General features: G+C 43.5%; 1 protein-coding gene across 2 annotated transcripts in view; it reads right to left on the reverse strand.

Moving 5' to 3' along the window:
* ABHD2 (abhydrolase domain containing 2, acylglycerol lipase) overlaps positions 1-19,698 on the reverse strand; it is a 41,703-nt gene extending 22,005 nt beyond the window's left edge. Inside the window, exons 1-3 of one of the 2 annotated variants that reach the window (XM_063345790.1) lie at positions 19,610-19,698; positions 9,267-9,344; positions 8,205-8,405 (exon numbers count right to left, since the gene is read on the reverse strand). In XM_063345790.1, coding sequence (XP_063201860.1) covers positions 8,205-8,398 — 194 coding nt within the window. In that variant the 5' untranslated portion in view covers positions 8,399-8,405; positions 9,267-9,344; positions 19,610-19,698. Of the gene's footprint in view, positions 1-8,204; positions 8,406-9,266; positions 9,345-19,521 lie in introns of both variants that reach the window. The other variant, XM_063345791.1, reaches the window with a different exon arrangement.
* Positions 19,699-21,635: the final 1,937 nt, after the last annotated feature.

Raw genomic sequence — 21,635 nt, forward strand, 5'->3', positions numbered from 1 at the left:
TCTTACAGTCAATGCAACACAGCAGTTCATTGTACAGTTTTACTCTGTTTTTGCAAGTGCTCTTCCCAGGCCCAAACCAGATTTCCATAGAAGTAGACAGCACTTCAATAAAGGCTACAAGAGCTGCCAACTGATGCTTGTAACCTTGTAAATTAGCCCTCAGTGCATCTTGAAGTCAATCACTCAATTATAAAGCTTTTCAAAAGAATTTATGTAACACTAGTAGCATTATCTATCTTTTACTAGCCCAGCATCTCTGCACTGGGAGATACGTACTGTAGGTGGCTCTTGCCAGGTGCAATGTGCAGTATGCCAGCCGTGCAGAGATTCCCAGCAATGATGGGGACTGTACGAGCTCATCCTCTGCAATTGCTGGTAGAGATGGAAAGTAGACAGTGGATGCATTCTCATGATTCAAAGTAGACGTGCGTCAGGATACTGCAGTCAATGTAAACAAGGCTGCACAAGAAGAACTACAGATGGCTCTGCTCAAGTCACAGCTCACTGCAGAGAGTTTTCAACAGCAACTATTGTGGCAGATAGAAGAGACACTGCTCTTCTAGCGTAAGAAAAAGCAGCTAGCTTCACCCCAGTCATTTGCTTTACGATCAGTTCAGGTCAGTAGCCATACCCAACACTAGACAGTGCTTGACTAGTTTTTTTTGTCTTCTTTCATAGAAGTCCTTTGCAGATGGGTTTTGCTAGCAATTTTTTTTGAAGGGACCTGTCAAATACAACCTATAGTAAGAATTTGCAGCTCTTTTAGAAGACTCAGACATCAACATCATTGCATGGTTTCTAATCTTAGGTTAAGCACCACACATTGGAAAGTTTTGGTGATTCTGTTTCTATACAGTGCTTTTTAAATCAAAGATTATCCTAGGTAAAAACCAAAGTCTTACCCCTTAAGGCTAAGAGGAAAGCAATGTCTCCATCTACAACAGCTAAGTTATATAGCTGTGACTGATTACCGCTACCACCTTGATAAAAAAAATAATCAAGGTTCTCTGCAAGCACCAATCCTTTTCTCGTGATTACCTACAGGTCAGTTTCCAGCTATAAGTTACAGTCATTCAGTGAAATAGATGCAGCAGCACATAGCACAGGATGCTGTTAGAGAGGAGATTAGAAGAGTCTTCAAAGCCTCACCACTACTGCTGGAGTTTAAACGAAGACGAAGGGCTTCAAGCATGCTGCTTAGCCAGAGTGCACTACTTATCACAGTGTGCCTCCTCTCAGGTCACAGCTGGTTTATTTGGGGAAAAAACCCCAAATTTGCCTTGAAATAACCTGACTGGAAGTTACCTGAAGCACTGATCCTCAGCAAGTCAAACCTTTACACTGCTTTTATATAGGCAAACCCCACATGCAGTTTCATTGAAATGTTCTTCATTAAAGGAAAGACTAAGAGCAAGGCAGGAATCCCTGTCACTCCATCCATAATGATGGACAGATGCTACCTACAGGTTCCACATTTCCATCTGAAGGCTAGAACTGTGTGACATCCTACGGACAAGGATGCATTCACTGCTTGCTCCCTTCAGAGCGCAGAGGCTAGTGTTTCCGAGGATCCTATGGATCAAGCAGTTAAAATGCTCAGCTTATCTTTTACGTTAACTCCAGTCAGTTCTTTAAGCATCACACTGCCTGTGGCAAAGATGTGCTAGTGTTAGTCACTCTGCATGTAACTACACTCTTCTAGATAAATATTCAAAGGTCAAGTTCCAGCATGAGTAATGTGCTTAGGACAGTACTCTGATGCAGAGAATTGTTACTTCCACTTAGTCAGACTTAACCACGTTAAGTATATTTCTGCAGTTTGCACTCAAAGCAATTAAAGCTCTGAAATACATGCAAGTGTCAGAGCAGCAGCTTTTTATTTCGCTTATATTTTCTTTTACTACTGCCCATCAGCCTTTAAGCAATAAGCATATGGCAAGATAGATATCCTAAAATCCCTTACGTATCCAGGCTCCAGGAGACTGAACATCACAAGACTTCAACAGAGATGGGGGAAAGAAGTTGCCCAGGTTGTACAGATCTTGGGTAATCCATGAAAAACTAAGACAGGTTAAAACTCATTTTACCAGACTGATGCAAAAGGAGGCAGCTTTTAATTTACTAAGACAAGTTGCCAATCTAACCTACTACAAAGCCTTCACAGCAACAAAGCGATGCCTCTGTACCACTGCATTCCAGTAAAAGCTGTCCTCATCTGATGAATGAGTTTGGCTTTGCAAAGCATCCTTATAACCTACAGCAGAACTGGGCACATGATCTGTCTGTCAGATTATTTCTGTTGACCCTCCATTCTGTCAATGAACAAATCTGTTTTTGAAAGTCTTCATACAAGTGACTTCTATCTACATTTTTGAGACTAAGTCTACAAGAACTTCCAAGACCAAGTACTGAGCATAATAGTGGTAGACTGTAGAGGACTGAAGGACAAGATGTCTTTTTAACCAGAGTTTGTGTGGACCTTCAGCTTGCTTTTACTAAAGCCATACAGAGAGGAGGGCATAAAAAGAACTCTTCAGTCATGAAGGTCATGATACCACACTGGTGAGACAAAAAAGCTAGACAGGAATTATGCAAGTCCTCACCCTCTGAAAGCACAGGTCAGAAAAGCTAAAATTTACTTCAGCTGTATTATGCTAAAGACAATTCTGGAGACATTTTCATACTCGATCCAGCTGAAAAACCCAGCTACCCAGTGCTGACAGCAATTGCAAAATAATCTGTGCTAGCTATGAAGCCAACATTCCTCATGGCAAAGAGCTGAAAAGAGATACTCCTCTGAAACAATCATCCCGTAGGCAGAAGAACATGTACTCAGGCTATTTTTCTTATGGCTTACCTTAGCAAAACAAGCTCTGCAGGGTGTGATACATGGCAACATCAGCTAGATATCATGCAGACTGAGCAACTAAGTAGTATCCATTTTAAGGAGCATTCAAGCATTACCCCTTAGATTTTTATGCTAAAACTATCACTACTGCTAAATTTAACTATGTCTTCCAAACAAGGGCCCCTCACTCATAAAAGCAGGTGGCTTCCCTCCGGCATTGACATTAAGTAGAAACAGGAAAAGTGTTTGAAGACATGGCAGACTTCAACTTCTCTAAAACACCTGCTATAAACTAAAGTGGTTTTGAGAAGCAGTGTACTGTAGAGATGATTCCAGTGCAGCAAGTTTCACTGTATGGAGATGATTCACCATGCATTCCTTGGTGTGCCCTGTTCCAGCGAAGCTGCTCACAGATGTACAAGAGCCCAGGCACAGACACCACATGTATAAGCAGTATTTCCAGTGTTCTGCAACAGCGGTTTAGAGATGACAGGAACTGAGCAACCAGCTGGGTGGTGAACAGCAGTCAGGAAGACCCCTTGCCAAAGAGATATATGCATGCCCACACAAGGATGAGGATGGCATACCACAATAACACAGACAAGCAAGTACTGATAACATAGGAGATCTGAAGGCAAAGTTGCGTTGTACTGGAAACAAAAAAAATCTCAGTTTCTGTGAAACAAGAATGGCTTCCCAGTTTGCTCCACACCCAGAGGCTTTCAACTGACTCATTTCCCTGTTTTGATCTGGTCACTGCAATAGACACCAGGCACTGTGAGTAAAGACAAATATTTGAGGCAGTTAGCTATAGCTTCCAGTAACAGGATTCTGCAACAGCAGGCAGACAGGAGAACAGGTCTGGGGATGCCAGTTACTTATTATGGAGGCTGGCTTATACAGCAGAACAAGCACAAGAGTTCATCAGTCTTAACTGGCTAAGTGAATTCACAGCCAGTTACATAAATCTGTTCCCAAATGTTTATGTTTTAGCTCCAAATACTGCATTTCAGCTGTGCAGCGCAGCCCCACATCTTGATAGGTGGCTGTCCACAACAATGCCTGAGAGCAAGAGAATTCCAAAGTGTTTCACAAACATTCTCCTAGCATTTTAATATTAAAAACAATTCCAACATGTGATTGTAGATTAAGTTTTAGTGGCTCTCAGGCAGCAGATTATGATTTTAGAGCACATACATCACCCAGTATGCAGGAATTTAGGAAAGCAGCAGCTGTATAAGCAGCTCACGCAAAGCACATAAAAACCGTGCTATTTTTATTAGCAAGCATCAGCATTCAGGTCCTCAAAGATCTGAAGTGGAAGTTCAGCAACGGGCTTATTTCTGGAGCATTACTTCATTCCATTTGAGGAGATTAACACTTTAAACGTTAACTCTTACATCAGCTTTGATGTGCTGTAGCACACTGGATACTGATGGCAAGAAGGGCGTCTACAATTTTTGCAAGTCAAGGGATGCCCTGAGAACTGCCACCTGCTTTACAACAGGTTGTTTTTCCCCCCCTTTACATAGCAGTTTGTAGGTATTTAAAGGATACTTTACAAATCAAACCTTGTTTGAACCTTGTCCCTTATTTGATGCTAGGGAATGCAATTTGAATACTAACCAAGAAGGCTCATCTAGAAGTCTGCAAGGTTCAACCCTCTTCCCCCCCAAATATGTAGAAAGCAGTTTCTTCTGCATCAGCTCGCTAGACTGTTCGATGTGATGAAGACACAGCAAATATGGAAGACATCTTCCTTGCTGATGGAAGCTGGAGAACACAAGACTGCTGTCAATGCCACAGCAAAGCACCTAGTGAAGACTCAGATACTCCTGAGGCTGCTTTTCTCCCCAAGGTCAATGCTTCAATTTACCAATAAGGAGCTGCCATTCTTCTCTACCTCTCAACATGTTCATCTGCCAAAGCTTCACGAGTAATACTGTTCTTCTAGTTTATTATTCTCCTGAAAAGTGTTTCTCCCAGGGTAAAACACTAAGGAGTTGACAGGAATCAAACACTGTTTGCTATCAGATGGAAGAAAAGAACATTGAAAAGCTTGAAGCCAGCTTTTCTGACTACTTGTGTCTCCTTGCATCTAGGAGAAGAGCAATGACAGTGCAAAAGAGTCTTCTGGTACCAGGCAGCCTTATCCAGTATAGGTTACTGTGCAAACAAAGGATAAGAAGGATCTAGGCTGGATCTTTGACAGTGTTTACCAACAGGCTTGACAGCCATCTACCTCAATCTTTGAGGAACTTGCCTTTATTAATGATAAAACTGTGCAGACAGCAAGGATAATTATTTTCTGTAAGGATGACACTTGCCCCAGAACTCTACAGGAATACAGATACACATGCACACTTGATGGCAGAAGAAATTGGGAACAGCCAAAAAGAGTCTCTAGCCTAGTAAAGCAAGCACTGGCCAAATTTGTCTTCATGAACCAAAGAGCCAATGCTGCATTTCTACAGGAATAAGCAGATGGCAGACTTTCTACATCAATTTGAAAGACAGGAAAAGGAGACAGCTGCAGCCAGGGGTCAGGCCCGAGTGCTTGGGGGCACCAATAGCTGTGCTGATTTGCAAGAGCTTCCATGCAAGAAACAGTTCTTTGAATGGAAGAGGGTCCAATTATGCTACTCTACTTGGTAAGCCAGAGCACAGAGCTGGACAAGGCAGAAGGGAAATAAAGAGGTAAGAAAACATGAGCTCTAGAAAGTCAGAGTCTTTTGCTTACCAGCGTTTGATCGATATGTAGAAAGCTTCTAGCAGTTTAAAGAATTGTAAAAAGCAGTACTAACATCTGCAAGTACAAGGTACCTGGCACACAGCCATCTCGGGCAGTTTTACTGTCCAAAGCTCTTTAATTATTCATCTACCACCACTTGGCTTACTGAATGACACTACAGGTACAACGTATTGAATAAGTCTATAGGTGAAGATACTGCCATGAGGGGGGAAATAAAGTCCAAAAATGTTTTTACCAAGTATTTTTGAATAGCTGCACAGATAGAATAACTTTACTTCTGCTTTCTCCCTACCACCCTGTTTTTCCCAACAATAGCTTCACCCCTTCGACCCTTAAAAAATACGGGAGCTGAACAAACCAGGTCTGAAAGCCAGTTCACAGCTGCCCAGAAGAATTGGTCTCATAATAGATCTTACAACAAACCCAGTCCTGATATAACAGAAGGGATTGCTGGGCTACTTATTTTGCTTTCATGGTAGAATTTGAAAAGAGCTGCTTAATCAGCTTTCCTAACACTCTGAATAATTAGCAAGTAATCAAAGCCTTACAAGATTTTTCAGTGGAGTTTGGCACAAGCCACTTTCACATAGCTTTTTGCTAATTAGTCCTACAAAATATTCAGGCAAATTGCAGGAATTTAAGCATATTTGTTCCCCTTTAGTCTCCAGGTGACTTTCATGCCTAAAGACAGGGTTTCTTTGATTTTTCTTTAATTTCTATATTGAAAGAAGTCTGTGATAACATCAACAGAATAGCAAAAAAAAAATCACATACACATGATCTTACAGAGCTGTCTTTCCTGCAAGCCCATTCAATGCCCAACAACAATTATATCCCTGTCTCCCCTAAATAAGTATACAGGTAATAAGACTGAAAAACTACCTATTGATACATTTTATTCTAGTTTGTTTCAGCTGAGTTTGTTTCCTGGGGTCACACAAGCCCTTCAGGCAATGTTCTGCCCAAGAACCATGTGTTGGAAATCACTGCTATGGTTTTCAGAGAAGCTGGAAAGCCTGAGCCCTGAGCTGATCCAGAGAAAGCAAACAACCCAGGGCTGCACACTATTAACACAACACTAGGGTTCTGCAAGAAGCTCTTCACTTCTGCAATTAATGCACAACAGATGTATCGCAAGTTTTAGACATGTTCTGCATTTTCACTCCTTTGGGAATGCTTTGTTCTGCAACTGAGTGAAAGTCAAGAACATGACTGTAATACAGTAGTGCTAGGAGCTCGTGCCATGAGAACACAGCTGAAACAGGAGTAAAATGGACTCTGAATTAGCTTGCAGTCTGTTTCCAAAGATTAGCTTGATACTAATATGCCTTCAAGACTGGTAATCAGCACGGCTTCATGCTTGCTCTTTCATTGACTAGGGACATGTCAATTTGGAGTGCCAACACTGAGAAGACAAGTCTCTAAGATAAACTAAGGAGGTTCTAGTTGATTGGTATTTTCTAGGGAAGTAACTGCTTTGCAGTTAAGTCACTAGTCATAATCAAGAATCCAATTTCAATGCTCAGCTTTAACACGTACTTATGTTACTACCAAACTTAGAGTGCAACAGGGAACCCTCTTTTTGTCTTTAAAACAGCTAATGCTTTGTTTCCTCTAAGAGTTTACAGATCCTATGGCCTAAGATCTTACACCTTATGTAACCAAGGCACCAAAAACAGCACCACTAAAAGCCTCTCATCTCCCCTAGAATGACTATCCTTAAGTCAGCTTGACTTTTGAGATCCAAAAGGAAGGTTCATGCAGCTGCACTGAGTGCTTACTAGATAATTGATGTATTTAGGGCTTCTAAATAGGACTTGCAAGTTTTCAAAGTGATTGCAGAAGAGAAATACTGTAATCAAAGTCCTTGTCCCTCCAAAGCCTCCTGAAATTGTAATAAATGCTTCATATTATTGGTGAAAGTGAGGGCAGCTGCACTGATTCTGGAAGTCCCAGAATGGAAGGTCAAGGATCAGCCTGCTCAAATACACAGTTGACATAAGGTGAATTTGAAAGTGGACTCAAGAGGCTTAGAGCTGGCCAGTACATCATTACTTTATTAAACTAGTTATGATGATGTGCTCTACCCAGTAATAGGTTTCATTAGTCTTCAATCAACTTAAGATAATTCAAATAAGAGCAGGCACTTTAAAACTAACAGCCATCCCCGTGTTCATAATAAGTGCACAGACACACCATGAGAACATTCTCTTCCTGTGAGCCCCAACAGATTTCTTCCCTAATAGAAAGGGAAGTACCTGAACAGGAACAAGTGCTGACTGTATCCATCCCTCCCCCATTTCCACAGCCAGTGGGCTATATAGTGCTGGTACAGTACAATATTAGCACACAGCTACTATACAGAGAGGCAGGGATGACTTTTTCCCATATAGAGAGCCCAGCACAAGATGACTTGGTCCTAAACCCAAGTACCTGGGACACTAACAATAATTAAATGCTTCACTTGGAACATGTTTATTTTCAAGACAATACTCTAACATTCACTTGTGCTCAGGTTTAAGAAACACAGTAGGCAGAAGAATGGTTAAGTGCAGCTCTTCTCCCTATAACACAGGTCAACATGGAAAAAAATATACTACTTACTCTTTGGTCAGAAGTGGGCAGGATTTGAGTAGAAAGCGGGCCAAAGCAGAGTCCTGGTAAATGAGTTCAGGAGGGGCAGTTGGGCTTTTTAAATTTAAGCAGCGAACAATAACATAAAGAACAGCAGCAACGGCAGCTAGCTTTACCCCATCAAACACTGCTGGCAGCTCAGGGGTTTCCAACATTGCACTCATTCTGAGCCTGGAGATAAAAAACAATATTAAAGCTTTTTGCAATATACTGTTGGATATTAATATCAATTGCCATGTTAAATATAAGACTGTGCCAACCAACTAAATTTGTCAGTAAACACTGCTACAAATATGCTAGCGTATTAACTCAGACTAGCAACTTTTAAGATGAAAGGAAGTTTATTTTGTACTGCTTTAAAAACCCTGTCCGCCACAAGAAATAGAAACTGGATGGAGATTTATTCCTAATCAGTGCTGCACTAGAACTGCAACAGCATCTCAGGTGTCAAACCCTACAGTCTGCAGCCAGTCGATACTTTCAGGATCTTGGCCAAGACTATCCGGCTCAAATAGAAGCCAAGTGAAAAGCCAGGTTATAGAGGCACATCAGCAGCTTTGGACATGTGTTTCTTTCCAGATGTACAAGCCAAGCTTGAAAAGGAGAATTTGAAAGAACTACTGCGTTAGTTCCTCAGCCTGAATTTTGCAACTCCATGACAATACTGGTACTAACTCCTGCATGTATTTAAAGTGGTCACTTTATGTACCACAGAGTTCAGCATTTCTTTTAATTCACTGTAGTTCTGCAGCTGAAGGAGAACTAGATTAATATCTAGCCTGTCAAGAGCTTTAAAGTAAAGGAAGTAGAGGACGGGAGAGAACTAAAACCCTTACAATATAACAACATCCTTCCAGCTTGAAATCAAATTCTTGAACTGATCCAGCTTCTTTTGAACCTACGGTTCAATAGCTGGCTGCAGTTATTACAGGGACATTTCATCCATGTTGAAGGGGCAGGTTTTTCCCTGGGTCTTTCCTGAGCCACATGGGTAACCCAAGTAAGGTAGTAAACTGCTGAGTCAAGTCTTACCAATTTCACTTTTTCTTCAAACTAGAAATAATTGCCAGTCCTCAGTAGAACAGTCACCGTCTGGATCTACGTGCTACCCTGTGAGGAGAGAAAAAACAAATTGATTATTACTGATAAGGCTGCACCTCTCAGCTGGAAGGAAAAAACAAATTTATACAGAGGTCCCATTGCAGACATTGCAACTGATTTGTATATTCAGTCACAACTGCTCCAACTCTGATCCATCTGCATCACAAACCTCTTGCCTATGGACAGATTCCAGACTACATCAGTTGCCTCCAGCATATTAGTTTATCTGCAGTATGCAAATACAACTTCATGAGTAGAGACACAAAGCAATAATGAAAAAAATCAGTGCAACTTCAGACGAAAGCCAAGCTATGAGCTTCCATAAGACCACACAGTTACCATCTTTGCAAGACAGTGACACTGTCCCCAGCTGCAAACACTATTCAAATCCCTTCCTATTTAAAAGGCTAGAAGTGCCAGGCTACTGTTCTTCTCAACTTTGTGCAGTATCTACACTGTTACTGAAGTGTGAAGCCAGTCTGAAAGAAGTTTCCTGCTACTTTTACTCAGGCTTAGACAGGCAGCTCACTCCTACAGATGGAAGCCTGTAAACAGTCTCTGCTTGTTCCCACACTTGATTTTTTAGGAAGTTACAACATATCACACTTCCACAAGATGATGAGAGCCACCAGGAGACTCAGATAGAGCCACCTAATTAACACTAGTGCACAAACACCAAGGCTTGTTACAAGAATTTGATGATGCCAGTAACAGAGAGACAGCTTTCAGCCTTTAACCATAAAAATGTAAGCAACATTTACAATTAGAACTGTGTTTCCTACAGGCACAACTAAACCAATGGGGAATCGGAGCTTCCAGGAAAAAGCTCCAGAACAGTCTGCTCTCTACTGCGGCTGCTGCTTCCAACTCAGAACATACACCAACAGCACAGGCCATACCAAAGCCTTAATAGTCCTCCTAGCAGGAAGAAAAAACCTCGCAAGTACATTCTGTACTCAATGCTGCTACACCAAAATCCCTTGGAAGAAAACAAGTCTGACATCAGCTACTGATTAACAGCATGCAGGCAACCTGCAAGTTTTTGCCACCATAACCGTCTGCATTGCAGGAGAACAGAGGATGAGGAAAGCAGAGACATTTAATATTGGACAACTCTGAAGCTTTTATTTTCTGATTCTGAGCTTCATAGTAGCAGGGAGAGAGAAGCAGGCTACAAAGCCATTTATTCTTCTAATCAGAAGGTTACATTGGCATCATGTGTCTCAATGATGAATTCGAGTACAACGTTCAGCTATAGTATGTTAGCTCACTTCCATGCTTAGTAAACTTTCACCAACACTACCACCAACTGCATAGGAGACAACAGGCAAACTACAGCAATGGCTTCTCCAGGGAAGGTACAACCAGCAGAAGAGTGGATTGAATTCCTGAACAATTGCTGACTCAAGGACAACCAGGTGCTTGAGTAAGACTTCCCCAGCTAAAACTCCCAGAAGTTCTTCCGTTGGCACCTTCCCTTCCTTGTTTTATTTAGAAAATTAATAAAGACACTGATACAAGAGTTACCTAATACCTTCCTGCCACCTGGATTTTAGTCTAGTTTGCTGTTTACTGCTTTCACAGCATTAGTGAATTTGTTAAAAATAAAACTGGGCATGATTAGTCATTAACATTTTGTACTAGTGACTCAGTATAACTGATCCAACTAAGCTGTATCTCGCTGAGAGTCTTCTCTCCCACATAATCTTCAGATTATAAACATACGACCTCTCTTTGATACTTCTATATCTAGTTTTTGCCTGTTGCTACCTTAAAAAAGCATACCAGCTTGGAGTTACTTTCAGAAAAAACAGCTGTTGGTAGGCAGGATTATGCTTTGACACTTGCGAACTAGTATTTTTCCCTTTTAGACAGTCTGAATACACATTCACTGAACATACACACTTCAAACAAGTGCTAGAGGTTCATGTATTTGTCAGGATCTTTACCTAAAAGCTCAGGTCAGCCTGTGTACAGCTAACACGAAGTTGGCACTGCTGTTGCACAGCTGTCTGCAGTGATTAACTAGGCAGCGGGTCTCGTCCAAGGCGGCTAGATTGGTGAACTCCATGCCCTATGGATCCAGCTGTGGCACTTCAGGGCCTTCCTCAAGAGTCTGATATTTCTGAAGGCCTAAACAGACCTGTCTCAGACAGGGAAGATTTGCAGGGGCTGAGCCAGAGCACTTTGCTCTAAAATTTTAAGTGTTTAGCTTACCGAAATGGATTAGAGAGCTCTGCCTCTAATCACATAGGACAAATGCCTCCGTATTTACGAACGGGGATGAGGTCACCTTGCTTCTGTTTTGTTAAACCCTTTTTGCATTGACCCAATAAACTTTTCTGTTTACAAAAAAGGACAGATAACCAGTGTTGAGCCAGTCAAATTTTAATCTAGAATCTCTTCTAAATGGGTCAGCATTAATATAAACAGATAAACATTTGTGCTTTTCTGTACACAGGACACTAGATTCACTTTTGGCAGGCTAGACAAAATTAGCAAGAACCAGTAAGTATATTACTGGAAGCAATCAAGCCTGACTTTTCACCTGTCACAGGGTTTGAGATCCACATTGAGGAACACAAAGAAGTTGAAGCTCTTGAGGCCAACAATGTTATTTTGAAGCACCTGAAGTATACAATTCCTTTTTTAAAAATCACTTAAAGGCATGACAGCCCCAAAGACTGACAGTCTTTTCAAGCAATATTCTTAAGTCCCATTTGTGACTGAGGAGTAACTTTAAAATCAATTACTGGAGAGCAAGTGCTGGATTTGCAGAATCTTTTCATTTGCCCTTTCATCACAGAATAAAAAGCTGAAATTCTTGTTAAAGGAAACACTTCAGCACTACTGTTAGCAGAGTGCACCTCACCTGTGCAAGTACAATGAGAAAAGTCCCATGTCTCCCCTTTCCAGACAGGAATAGAAACAAGTACAACAAAAGCTAGTAGAGCTACAGCAAATTCCTTTTGTATCCTTTCAAAGATGCTGAGTTTTGGAAAAGCCATCACCAAGATATTTACTTGTACAGTAAGATTTGTTGTCAGTCATGACTTCACCGAGACCCGTATACATTTCTGTTTCAGGTTGCCTGAGGAAAGGAGACACTTCCAAGGACAGAAGTCACTTCACCCTGTGACTCATGGCACACACAGGATTTGGTAGCTACCAAGCATTACTGCTCCTCCACCCATGCCAAAGCTGAGTCTGACTCTGCACACTGGAAAGCCAACATTAAAAAAACCAAAGACATTAAAGGAAGCCACTCCCCTACAGTCCTTCCCTCAGGCCTTTTAATGAGCAACTGAAAGCCTGGGAGACTCATTTCACTGAAGCATTACAAGCGCTTTGGGCTAAAGTGAAGCTACAACTATATGGAACTGCCCACAGACAAGAGTAAAGACAGCCTCTTTAAAAGGAGCTCCACTAGCAAGACATTTATGCTCCATTACATTCACTGAAGAATCTTGAAGGAATCCTGTTTCCAGGAATGGCAGTTTGATACAAAAGTCTCCTGCATGCCCTCCCACCAGTGAGTGTTCTGGCTCACTAGTGCTTTCAGAGCTCAGCTGGACACCAAAACACTGGAGCATACCTGGCCAACACTGAAAGCACTTAAAAATCCCCTTTCCTATCCTTTTACAGCTTCTACCAAGTGGTGTAACACCCTCTCTCTTCCCCACTAAGATTCAGAAGAGCCAAAGAGGCTGTGTCTAGACAAATTAAGCCGACAGACTTCGTTAACTAACTTATCAGACATTTCTTGGACTGGTTTTGCTTATTTGTAGTGCCTGCTTGGAGAATAAAACTCTGAAAGCAAATCTGCTAGACAAGAGTAAAGTAAAAAAACCCTGCTTTAAAGTAGAGCTGTGTCTAGGCAGATTCAGACCAGAAATAAGCAGTGTTCCCCCCAGCTTTTTGAAGGGGGAAGAAGGACGGCTGTTTCACTGAAGTTAGTTCTTTAGGGAACGTTTCCAGGAAATAAATCATCTTTAATATCAGCCTAACTTAATGCCTCTTATGAAAGATATGCTGCAAAACCAAAGTTACAGGCCTGTCACTACCAGGTATGATTTAGAACCACATTATGGAGAAGGGAACTTTATTAAGGAAAGGGTGGAAAGCCAGAGCACTACAAAAGCTTTTAACAAAGCTGAGTTTTCTGCCAGCATATTATTCAAATCTCACGCCAGGAAGTGTACAAGAAGTATCACACTGCTGAGCCTTCAATGGTTTAAATGCAGAGGAAGATGTTTAGAGACCATCCAGTTGAAAACATACATAGGGAATTCCCCACCTGGGAAAGGCTCTGAAGCAATGTGAATGACAGGAAAGGCTGCCAGACCAAGTTTTTGTAGAGCACCAGAGGACAGTCTGAAGTCACACAAGCTACATAAGTACAAGAATCTGTGCTAGAGGAATCATGAAAAAACTCAAGTTTTATTGTGGAGTCCTATACCCTGCTTTCTACCCAGCACTTTTTGTGTATAAGAGGCTTTCATTTTTTATGGAAAAAAAAGTGTTAAACCTAAACTGCTACTTTAAGGTCTCCAAAGAATATTAGGGCCACACTGGTCTATGCCTCATCAGTTTCGGCACACAACGCAAGGCATCACAGTGCTTATTTCAAGACTGGCATCTAACCAAGCTTACCCCAAGCAGAACCTCCTATTATCTTCAGTCATAGCTCAGAAGCAAACACTGAGATCATCTTGATGTATCACTTGGTACTTCTGGCCATTTAAAACAGCCAATTAAGTCTCAGACCTCAAAGCACAGAGGGTATAATTAAGAATTAGCTGAGCACTTCAAGCACTTAAGCTTAGGTTTTCAGGAGATGTGGCCATGAGAGATAAAGTGCAGTCCTCACCAGTCAGCAGGAGTCTGGCAAAGCCCACCAAAGTTTTGTTGTCAAACATCTGACAGATTTTTATCTCCAAATAAAGAGGTCACACTGACATGTCCCATCACAAGGATGCTTAAAAGACCATTACTTGGACAGCACACAGAAGTCCTTGGTGCAAATCCTTCTGCCTTGTGCCAGAGCCAGCACCCAGGCCAGGATTTGGCTGGTCAGTGAATATACAAAGCAGCAGCTTCTGTTTACACCATGTTCCAACAAGAATTTCCTGGCTGGTGCCTTCACTAGAATTTGACCTTTTCATCAGATACATTACTTGGCTCATATACAGAATTTAGAGGTACTCTGAGGTTACAGAGACAAAGTTCATAGCATCAGGTACCACAGGCACAGCCAGAAAGACAGGTGTCTTTAACTGGAGCTTTTTCTCCTTTTTTCACTTTGAGAAGTCCTACACCTTCAGAGCAGAAGGCAAGCACCAAAAGAGGGCTGGGTGTACATGCCAAGGCAGCTTGCTTACGAACGCACCTGAGAATCATTCTATAGGGCCAAAGACTCCTTAGGTCTTTCACTTCCCCAAGAAGGCTGATGTAGTCAACAAAGCCTTGAATTTCACTTCCTTCCAACTACAGGAACCGCTTTTGTTTCTTCATATCATCATTTTAACTACTCAAAATGGCTCTACTGCATGACAGGCAGCTTTTGTATATTATCCAAGAAGAAGGTTGTTATGTAGACTCCCTGTCTGTCACCTTATCTGGTTCCTGCTTATCACAGATGGATTGAAAAAACACTGCATTAGCTTTTATTGCACACACCTGACATACAATATTAACTAAGAACAAGACAAGGCTCAGATGACTCCACAGAAATCAATTAATTGCATCTTATCTTAAAGGAAAGGCTCATGTTATTTAAGCAAACAATTATTGGATTACTGCAGAGACTTAGGACTTTGTCACACCCCAACCGCTGCCTTATGGAACTACATGGCAGAGCTTCAGCTCCTTGTAGAAGACGCCAAGCTTACTTTTAGGTACTGAGAGAAAAGAAATACTGGCTAACACCTTTCCAGTCTTACAGCATTAGCAGGTGCCACTTGCCTACCACATAACCCTGTGTGTCACCAGGCAGCATTAATCTCAAGGGAAGAAGTGGAATAAACACATTGCAGACAACTCGACAATCTATGCTCAGTAGTTTGAGGGAATGCTGCTAGCATCAAGCCACAGATAGCTAAGTGAGCTAATACAAACTGTATAACAGACCAACCTCCCTGAAGGAGTCTGCTCTATTCCTTCACTATATTTTGAAATGCAGCATCATACTATTAAAGCCTCAGACTCCAACCCCTCCATCCCCACAGGGTCACAGAGCTCAGGTGTACATATCACAGGAGCAGCCCAAAGTCCAAGCACATCACAGCTGTTTGCTCAGCTACAGGGTACACAGCTGAGTAAGTGGGGAGTACACTCCGCACCAGACTGGCTGCACAACAGGGAAAGACCTTGTATCAACAAAGCACACGTTACGACAGCTAAGAGAACTTTATTCAAGACGAGTTCAGCTGAAGCAGTCTGAAAACACCTAGATCTGGACATGATCAAAAGCTGAGGTGGCACTTCACCCTCAGGTCTTCAAACACCTTGCTTAATTTCTTTCCCCTGTTGAGCAGCTCTGTTCCACAGCAGTACAGCAGATTTGCAGAGTCATTCTCTCAGAGTCTGTCCATGACAGATAGAAGGTTCACGCTGGAGAAGTTTAATTCACATGATTACATTAAAAAACGAAGCAACAACATTTTAGGACATAAGAACCAAATGCAAAGAGACAGGACCTGACCAACACACAGCTACCACTACTGCAGACTACTCAAGTTCTAGCAAACAATGATTAAAACAGAAGTTTTGGAGCACTGCAGCAGTCACCAGCAACTCAAAATTTGAAGAGCTACACGCTGAATCTGAGTGGGAGGTTAGGGATATTACAGGCACATCTTAGGACGTTTTTTCCTTACCTCTTACAAGAATGTTCACTGTAAATGACTGTGGATCTGCTTGTTTCACTTAGTACAATCTTTCATAGTCACATATGCCCAACCAACGCTTTACAGAACTGGGTGTTCCAGTTAAGGGACGGCCAGGCTTGAACACCCTCACCATTAGTTTTTCTAGAACCTGCACCTCTATGCAAAAGCATCTTTGAAGACGTAAGTAAGTTTAGAAGCAAGACAAATTATTGAACAGTGAACCCCTCACTAGCAGCCAGTCAATTGTCCTACGTGACCCTTTCTATGAGGAACCCCTATTAAGCTGTTTGAGTACTCAGTGCCCTGAATAGGGCTGTCACTCAATTATTAGCAACGAGTACATCAGAAGTTTCAAAAGGGTTTGGTGTTTGCAGGAGCTCAGTCCTCAGGAAGTTGTCATTGCCATTTATTTTAGTCATACCGAACCCATGATGATAAAACCCTCAAGTATTTCTCAACAGTAGAGTAAGTGGTAGGCAACCACACTTCCCGATCAGCCTAGAGATACATAAGGAAATCTTCTGTACATCGCAAAGTATGACACTTCCTTCCATTGCCATTACCTTTAACGGAGCACAGGCATCTGGTTTGTACAGAACTGCTTTGCAAAGCATTTTGAATCCCTACTGCCTGATGCTGACAGAGTAAGGCTGGCAGTCAGAGACAATCTTTATTATCAACTCAACTGATATAGCTGGAGAAAAGACAAGCCCTTGGGCACACAAGGCTTCCTAGAGCTAAAAGAGGCTAAGATAGCATCATTGCCACCCACATATGTTGGGCAAGTGGGACTTTGCTTCTCCGTAAGAAGGAGAGATTGCCTTCGCACATTGAAATTAAGTCAACTGTTTGGTACTGAACTTAATCAGCTGAGTTTGATCAGTTTTTTCTTAAATGCATGTAAGATTAATCTTCACAAGCTATTTAGGCTGAAGAAGGGCAAATACCTGCACAGAAGTTCAGCTGATTTACAGTACACATTAAGAACAGCAATTCAGAGCTATAACACACATGAACTATGATCTTCCAGAGAAGCTCAAAAGAGTAGATGAAAATGCCAATATACTAGCAGAAGTATGATGATTTAGGCTTCTGCTGAAAAGTCCAAGACACCAGTTTCAGGCTGGTGTCTGCATCTCTTAACAGGTATTACAAGCACCAAAGACCCCAGCACCAACACCTCGACTAGAAACTTTACTAAATTCTGTTTTTTCTTAACTTAATCCAAGTTCTGGCACTACCAGAACTGGCAGCATGAAAATAAGGATGAAGAGGCCAGAGAAACAGTGCAAGAAATGGGAGTAACAGAGCAACGTGAATCCAGCAGCACCCTGGACATTTCCATTACTGAGTGAGGTTAAACTACAACCACAGGAGGTTTGAATCACCATGCTAAAGCCACCATTTTCTATAGTACAGCAAGTCACATCTAAAAGTACAGTTGGTACTTAGTAGATTTGGATAACCTCTCCATATGCCTGTGTCAAGGAAAAATGATGTTATTCTGCCATCTTTCCTTCCCAATACCACATCCCAGAACACTGACTATTTCAGTGTGTTAATCTCTGCATTTTCACATGGCAAGTTTAATAATGCAGCTTTATGAAACACTAAAAGCCTAAGCTGCTATTCATTCCCTGAATAGAAAAATATAGCTTTTACAAGAGTAGAACAAGTTAATATTTAAGTTTAACTTCTTCAGAATCAGTTTTGCAAGATGGAAGGTTTTATCCCCTGCCTCCATGTCTTTTCCACCTCTAGAAAAGGCACAATCTTAGGTCAGCCTCATGCTCTATGCAGCTAATTCACTCAGTAACTCAAAGGACCTCCCTGTGCAAAAGCTGAAATACAACTATTCTTAAGAATAAGGCAGGAGAATAGAAGAACCCAAATATTAGCTCTTTTTTAATAGCCTTCCTGTTTCCAACTCTTGACTTTGAGACCGAAATAAACGATGGCTAGAATAATAAGAAAGGCTGCATGTCCGCTGATACAAGAAAAGACAAGAGAATTTATTCAGACTTCTCTTGTGATATGAGAGCTAAGCAAGCATCTAGGAATGAAGGTGAAGTAGATGAACCAAGAAGAGATAACAACAGAACAACCAAAGACTAGTTGTCAATAACACAACTCCCTGCAAAAGAAATAAACATTATCAAAGAAGGTCTGAAAGTGAGATATCACAAATGCAAACAGCTGAACTGTGCATTCTATAAACACCATATCAGTGGTGACTAGAACACGTCAACCTAACCAATATTACAAACATGGCTGAGCATGATAATCATTGATAAACAAGGCATGTAAGATGAACACACTGTACCACTTAGCTGATTAATAAGCCACAAACATTTATTACAGAAGCAGGCGCCAGTGCTGTGGAAGCCAAACAGCAATTTGTAAGAGGCAGACAGGAATCTTTAGCACTTACCACACCAGTGACAATTGTACATCAACAATAAGAGGAAGGTGTTATGAATTCTCTGAAGAGACCTGCATGAGAATGCAACTACAGAATGCAATCCCTCCAGTCATAACTGTGGGGATAAAGCTGCTGCTAACATACCCCTTTTAAAGAGTTAGTGTCAGGTGAGGAATTTCACCAGCTGTAATAAAGCCACTGCAATAGATATAGCTACCTGTCCTGTACTGGAGTAAGTCACAAGCTATACATGAAGTTGTTGAATTAATTGGACAGTATCCTGTCACTCAGGCTAAGAAGCAGGTATATAGTACACACAACAAAAGAAAGTCTAAAGTTATTGCAACATGCTAGTAGCGCTGTCAAGACCTAGAAGCGTGAGTAAGAGAGAAGAGCCTCATTTAGGGGGAGCCGTGTGAGCTGCCGGCCAGAACTCACCTGGCTCTAACTCCCCTGAGCGTCATCCCCTCGGGATGGGCTCCCCACCTCAGCCTTCACCTGCTGCCAGCACAGCCCGCTCTCACACCACCGCTTTCCTCACCCTGCACAACCTCGCACCTCCACGAAGCCACGGGGAAGGCCGTCACGGCACCACCAACTGCACGGCCCTTCCGACCCGGCCAGGAACCCAACCGAGCAGCACCGGGAAGGGACCGGATCGCAGACCGCCACAGCCAGGCCAGGCCAAACCTCACCGCAGGGCTACCCCCGCCTCCACCCCAGGAAATAAACACATAAGGCAAGCCTGCTGCAGAAAATAAATAGAAAGAAAGCGCCTGAGCGGGCAGGGGGAACCTGAGGAGCACCGCTGACCGCCCGGCGCCTGACAGACTCGGCCGCGGCCCAACGCCCCGCGCCCCCTCAGGCCCCGTACCGCTGAGAGGCGGACGGGGAGGCAGCCCCGGCCGCCGTCGCCCCCTCAGCCCGGCGGAGAACGGGGTCCCGGAGCGGTGGTGCCTCACCTGCGGGCCCAGCCAAGCAGCATAACCACCGGCAGCTTCCACCGTCTGCACCCGCCCCGCTACCCGCGGCCCCTTAGCGACCGCCCTCGCCCTCCCATTGGCCGCCCAGCCCCTCTCGCCCAAACCCGCGCGCGGATTGGGCGGGACGCGGGAGGAGGGCGGGAGCTGCCTGCGCGGTCGCTAATTGGCTGGTGGCGAGGCAGAGGGGCGGGACAGCGCCGTTCCGTTGGCTCGGGCATCTCTCAGTCAGGCGGAGGGTGGTGATTGGCGTCCGCGGGCGGGGCGAGGCTGCCGGCGCCTGTGGGGAGCGGCGGCTGCCGGCGCCATGACAGAGCGGGGCCGCCACGGGGCGGCGGGGAGCGGCGGGTGGAGGAGCAGCCGCATCCTGCTGCCGGAGCCAGCACCCCTGCCGTGGGGGGGAGGCAGCCTGGGGAGCCGCTCCAGCGGAGGTGCATGTTTACCCCTCAGTGGTGCGGGGCTCGGTGGTACTGAGGGCCGGATGGGCCAAAAACCTCTCCAGCCTGGCACAAGCCGCTGATAATCCATCTAAGTGTGTCCAGGTGCTGAATACTGGTCACATAATAGTACCTTGCAATCAAAACTCATTTAGAAACGATATCTTGGAGCCTTAAAAATGGTGGCTGGGCCTTCAAGAGGCAGATTTTGTTTCCTGTGGGCGCCCTGGCCACCTTCCTGTGGCAAACCTGGCAGTGGGGGTGCAAGCTGGGACCACCCCCTAGGGCCTTGCCAGCAGGAGCGAAGGGGTCTTCCCCCAGCCCCTCAGAGGCAGAGGAATGCCCACCCAGTTTCATCCCACCAAGTGGGATATGTGACAGGGACAGCAAAATGGAGCCTGTCATCTGGAAGGCACTGGAGGAAAACAAATAAAAAATGCCTGCGATGCGATGTTTATAAACTTGCTTTTCTTGTAGCCTCCCAAAAGAGCCACACGTTATGTTGCTAGTAACATCAACTGTTCCTAACTATGGTAATGGTTGCTTTATATAACTGGATGGAAAAATCCTTTCCCTGATTTCAGGCATTTTGCTTCCTCTGTTTACTGGGAGTTGGAGCTTCCTACGTAGCAAAAGCTCTCAAGGAGCAAGTCACATTTTCCAGAGTTATGTATCTGGAGGGATGACTAACTGCTGTAGACTGAGTCACGGTGAAGCAGGGAGCTCTGAGGGAGGGCGGTGGCAGAACAGAAACAGCGGCAGCCCCACAGCGAGCGCTCCTTGCTTGCTACGGATGTGATCCCATGCCACTCATCTGAGAGCCCAATTCCTTATCTCTAGCTTTTAATTAACCTTGTGAAGATACCCAGGGTTTATGGTGGTTGCTAAGCTTGTCAGCGACTCAGCTGGGCTGAGGTTTCGTATGTCTGAAGGCAGCTGAGTTATGCCTGTGATCAAGCTACGAGATAGGCTTAGTAGATAAACTTCCGGTATCAGCCTCTTAACTAAGTATTTGAAGAATGTGTTTGAATTTGATTACAGAAAATTGCAGTCCAATTGATTCCAGGTGTACCTTGGCTCCTCACCATGGATCCGGCTAGGAAAACACAGATCCAGGCAGGAAAACACTCGACTGAAGTGGAGCTGAGCCTCCAGGCAAGGCTTTTACTTCAAATCCCCGAGGCTGTTGGAGATTTCTCTGATTTGAGAGAAGCTCAGCTATTAGAACAAAGCTTTCTTTAGCACAACGTCACAAAGCAAACCAAACTCTTAGCTGCCCTCTTTTTGTTGAGGAGAAGTAAAGCATAGGGTGGTCTTTTATACCAGGGGTGTTCTGTTACATCAGTGAGGAGTGAGAGCTGAGAACCAGATGGGACTGACACTGACGAGGTGGCTGTGGCAGTGGGAGCCAAACTCCTGAGCTGTGCTTATTGTAAGAAGAAGGGATGTGGTGGAAAAGGCACTGTGTCTCCAGAAAGGGAAGGAGGAACCGGTGCAAGTCAGTTGGCGTTTTGCGCTGGACAATGTTGGGGGGTTCCAGCTGCACCTTCTGGTGTGGAAGCAGAGAGGGC

This window comes from Chroicocephalus ridibundus, chromosome 9 (genome assembly GCF_963924245.1).
Source record: "Chroicocephalus ridibundus chromosome 9, bChrRid1.1, whole genome shotgun sequence".
NCBI lineage: Eukaryota > Metazoa > Chordata > Aves > Charadriiformes > Laridae > Chroicocephalus > Chroicocephalus ridibundus.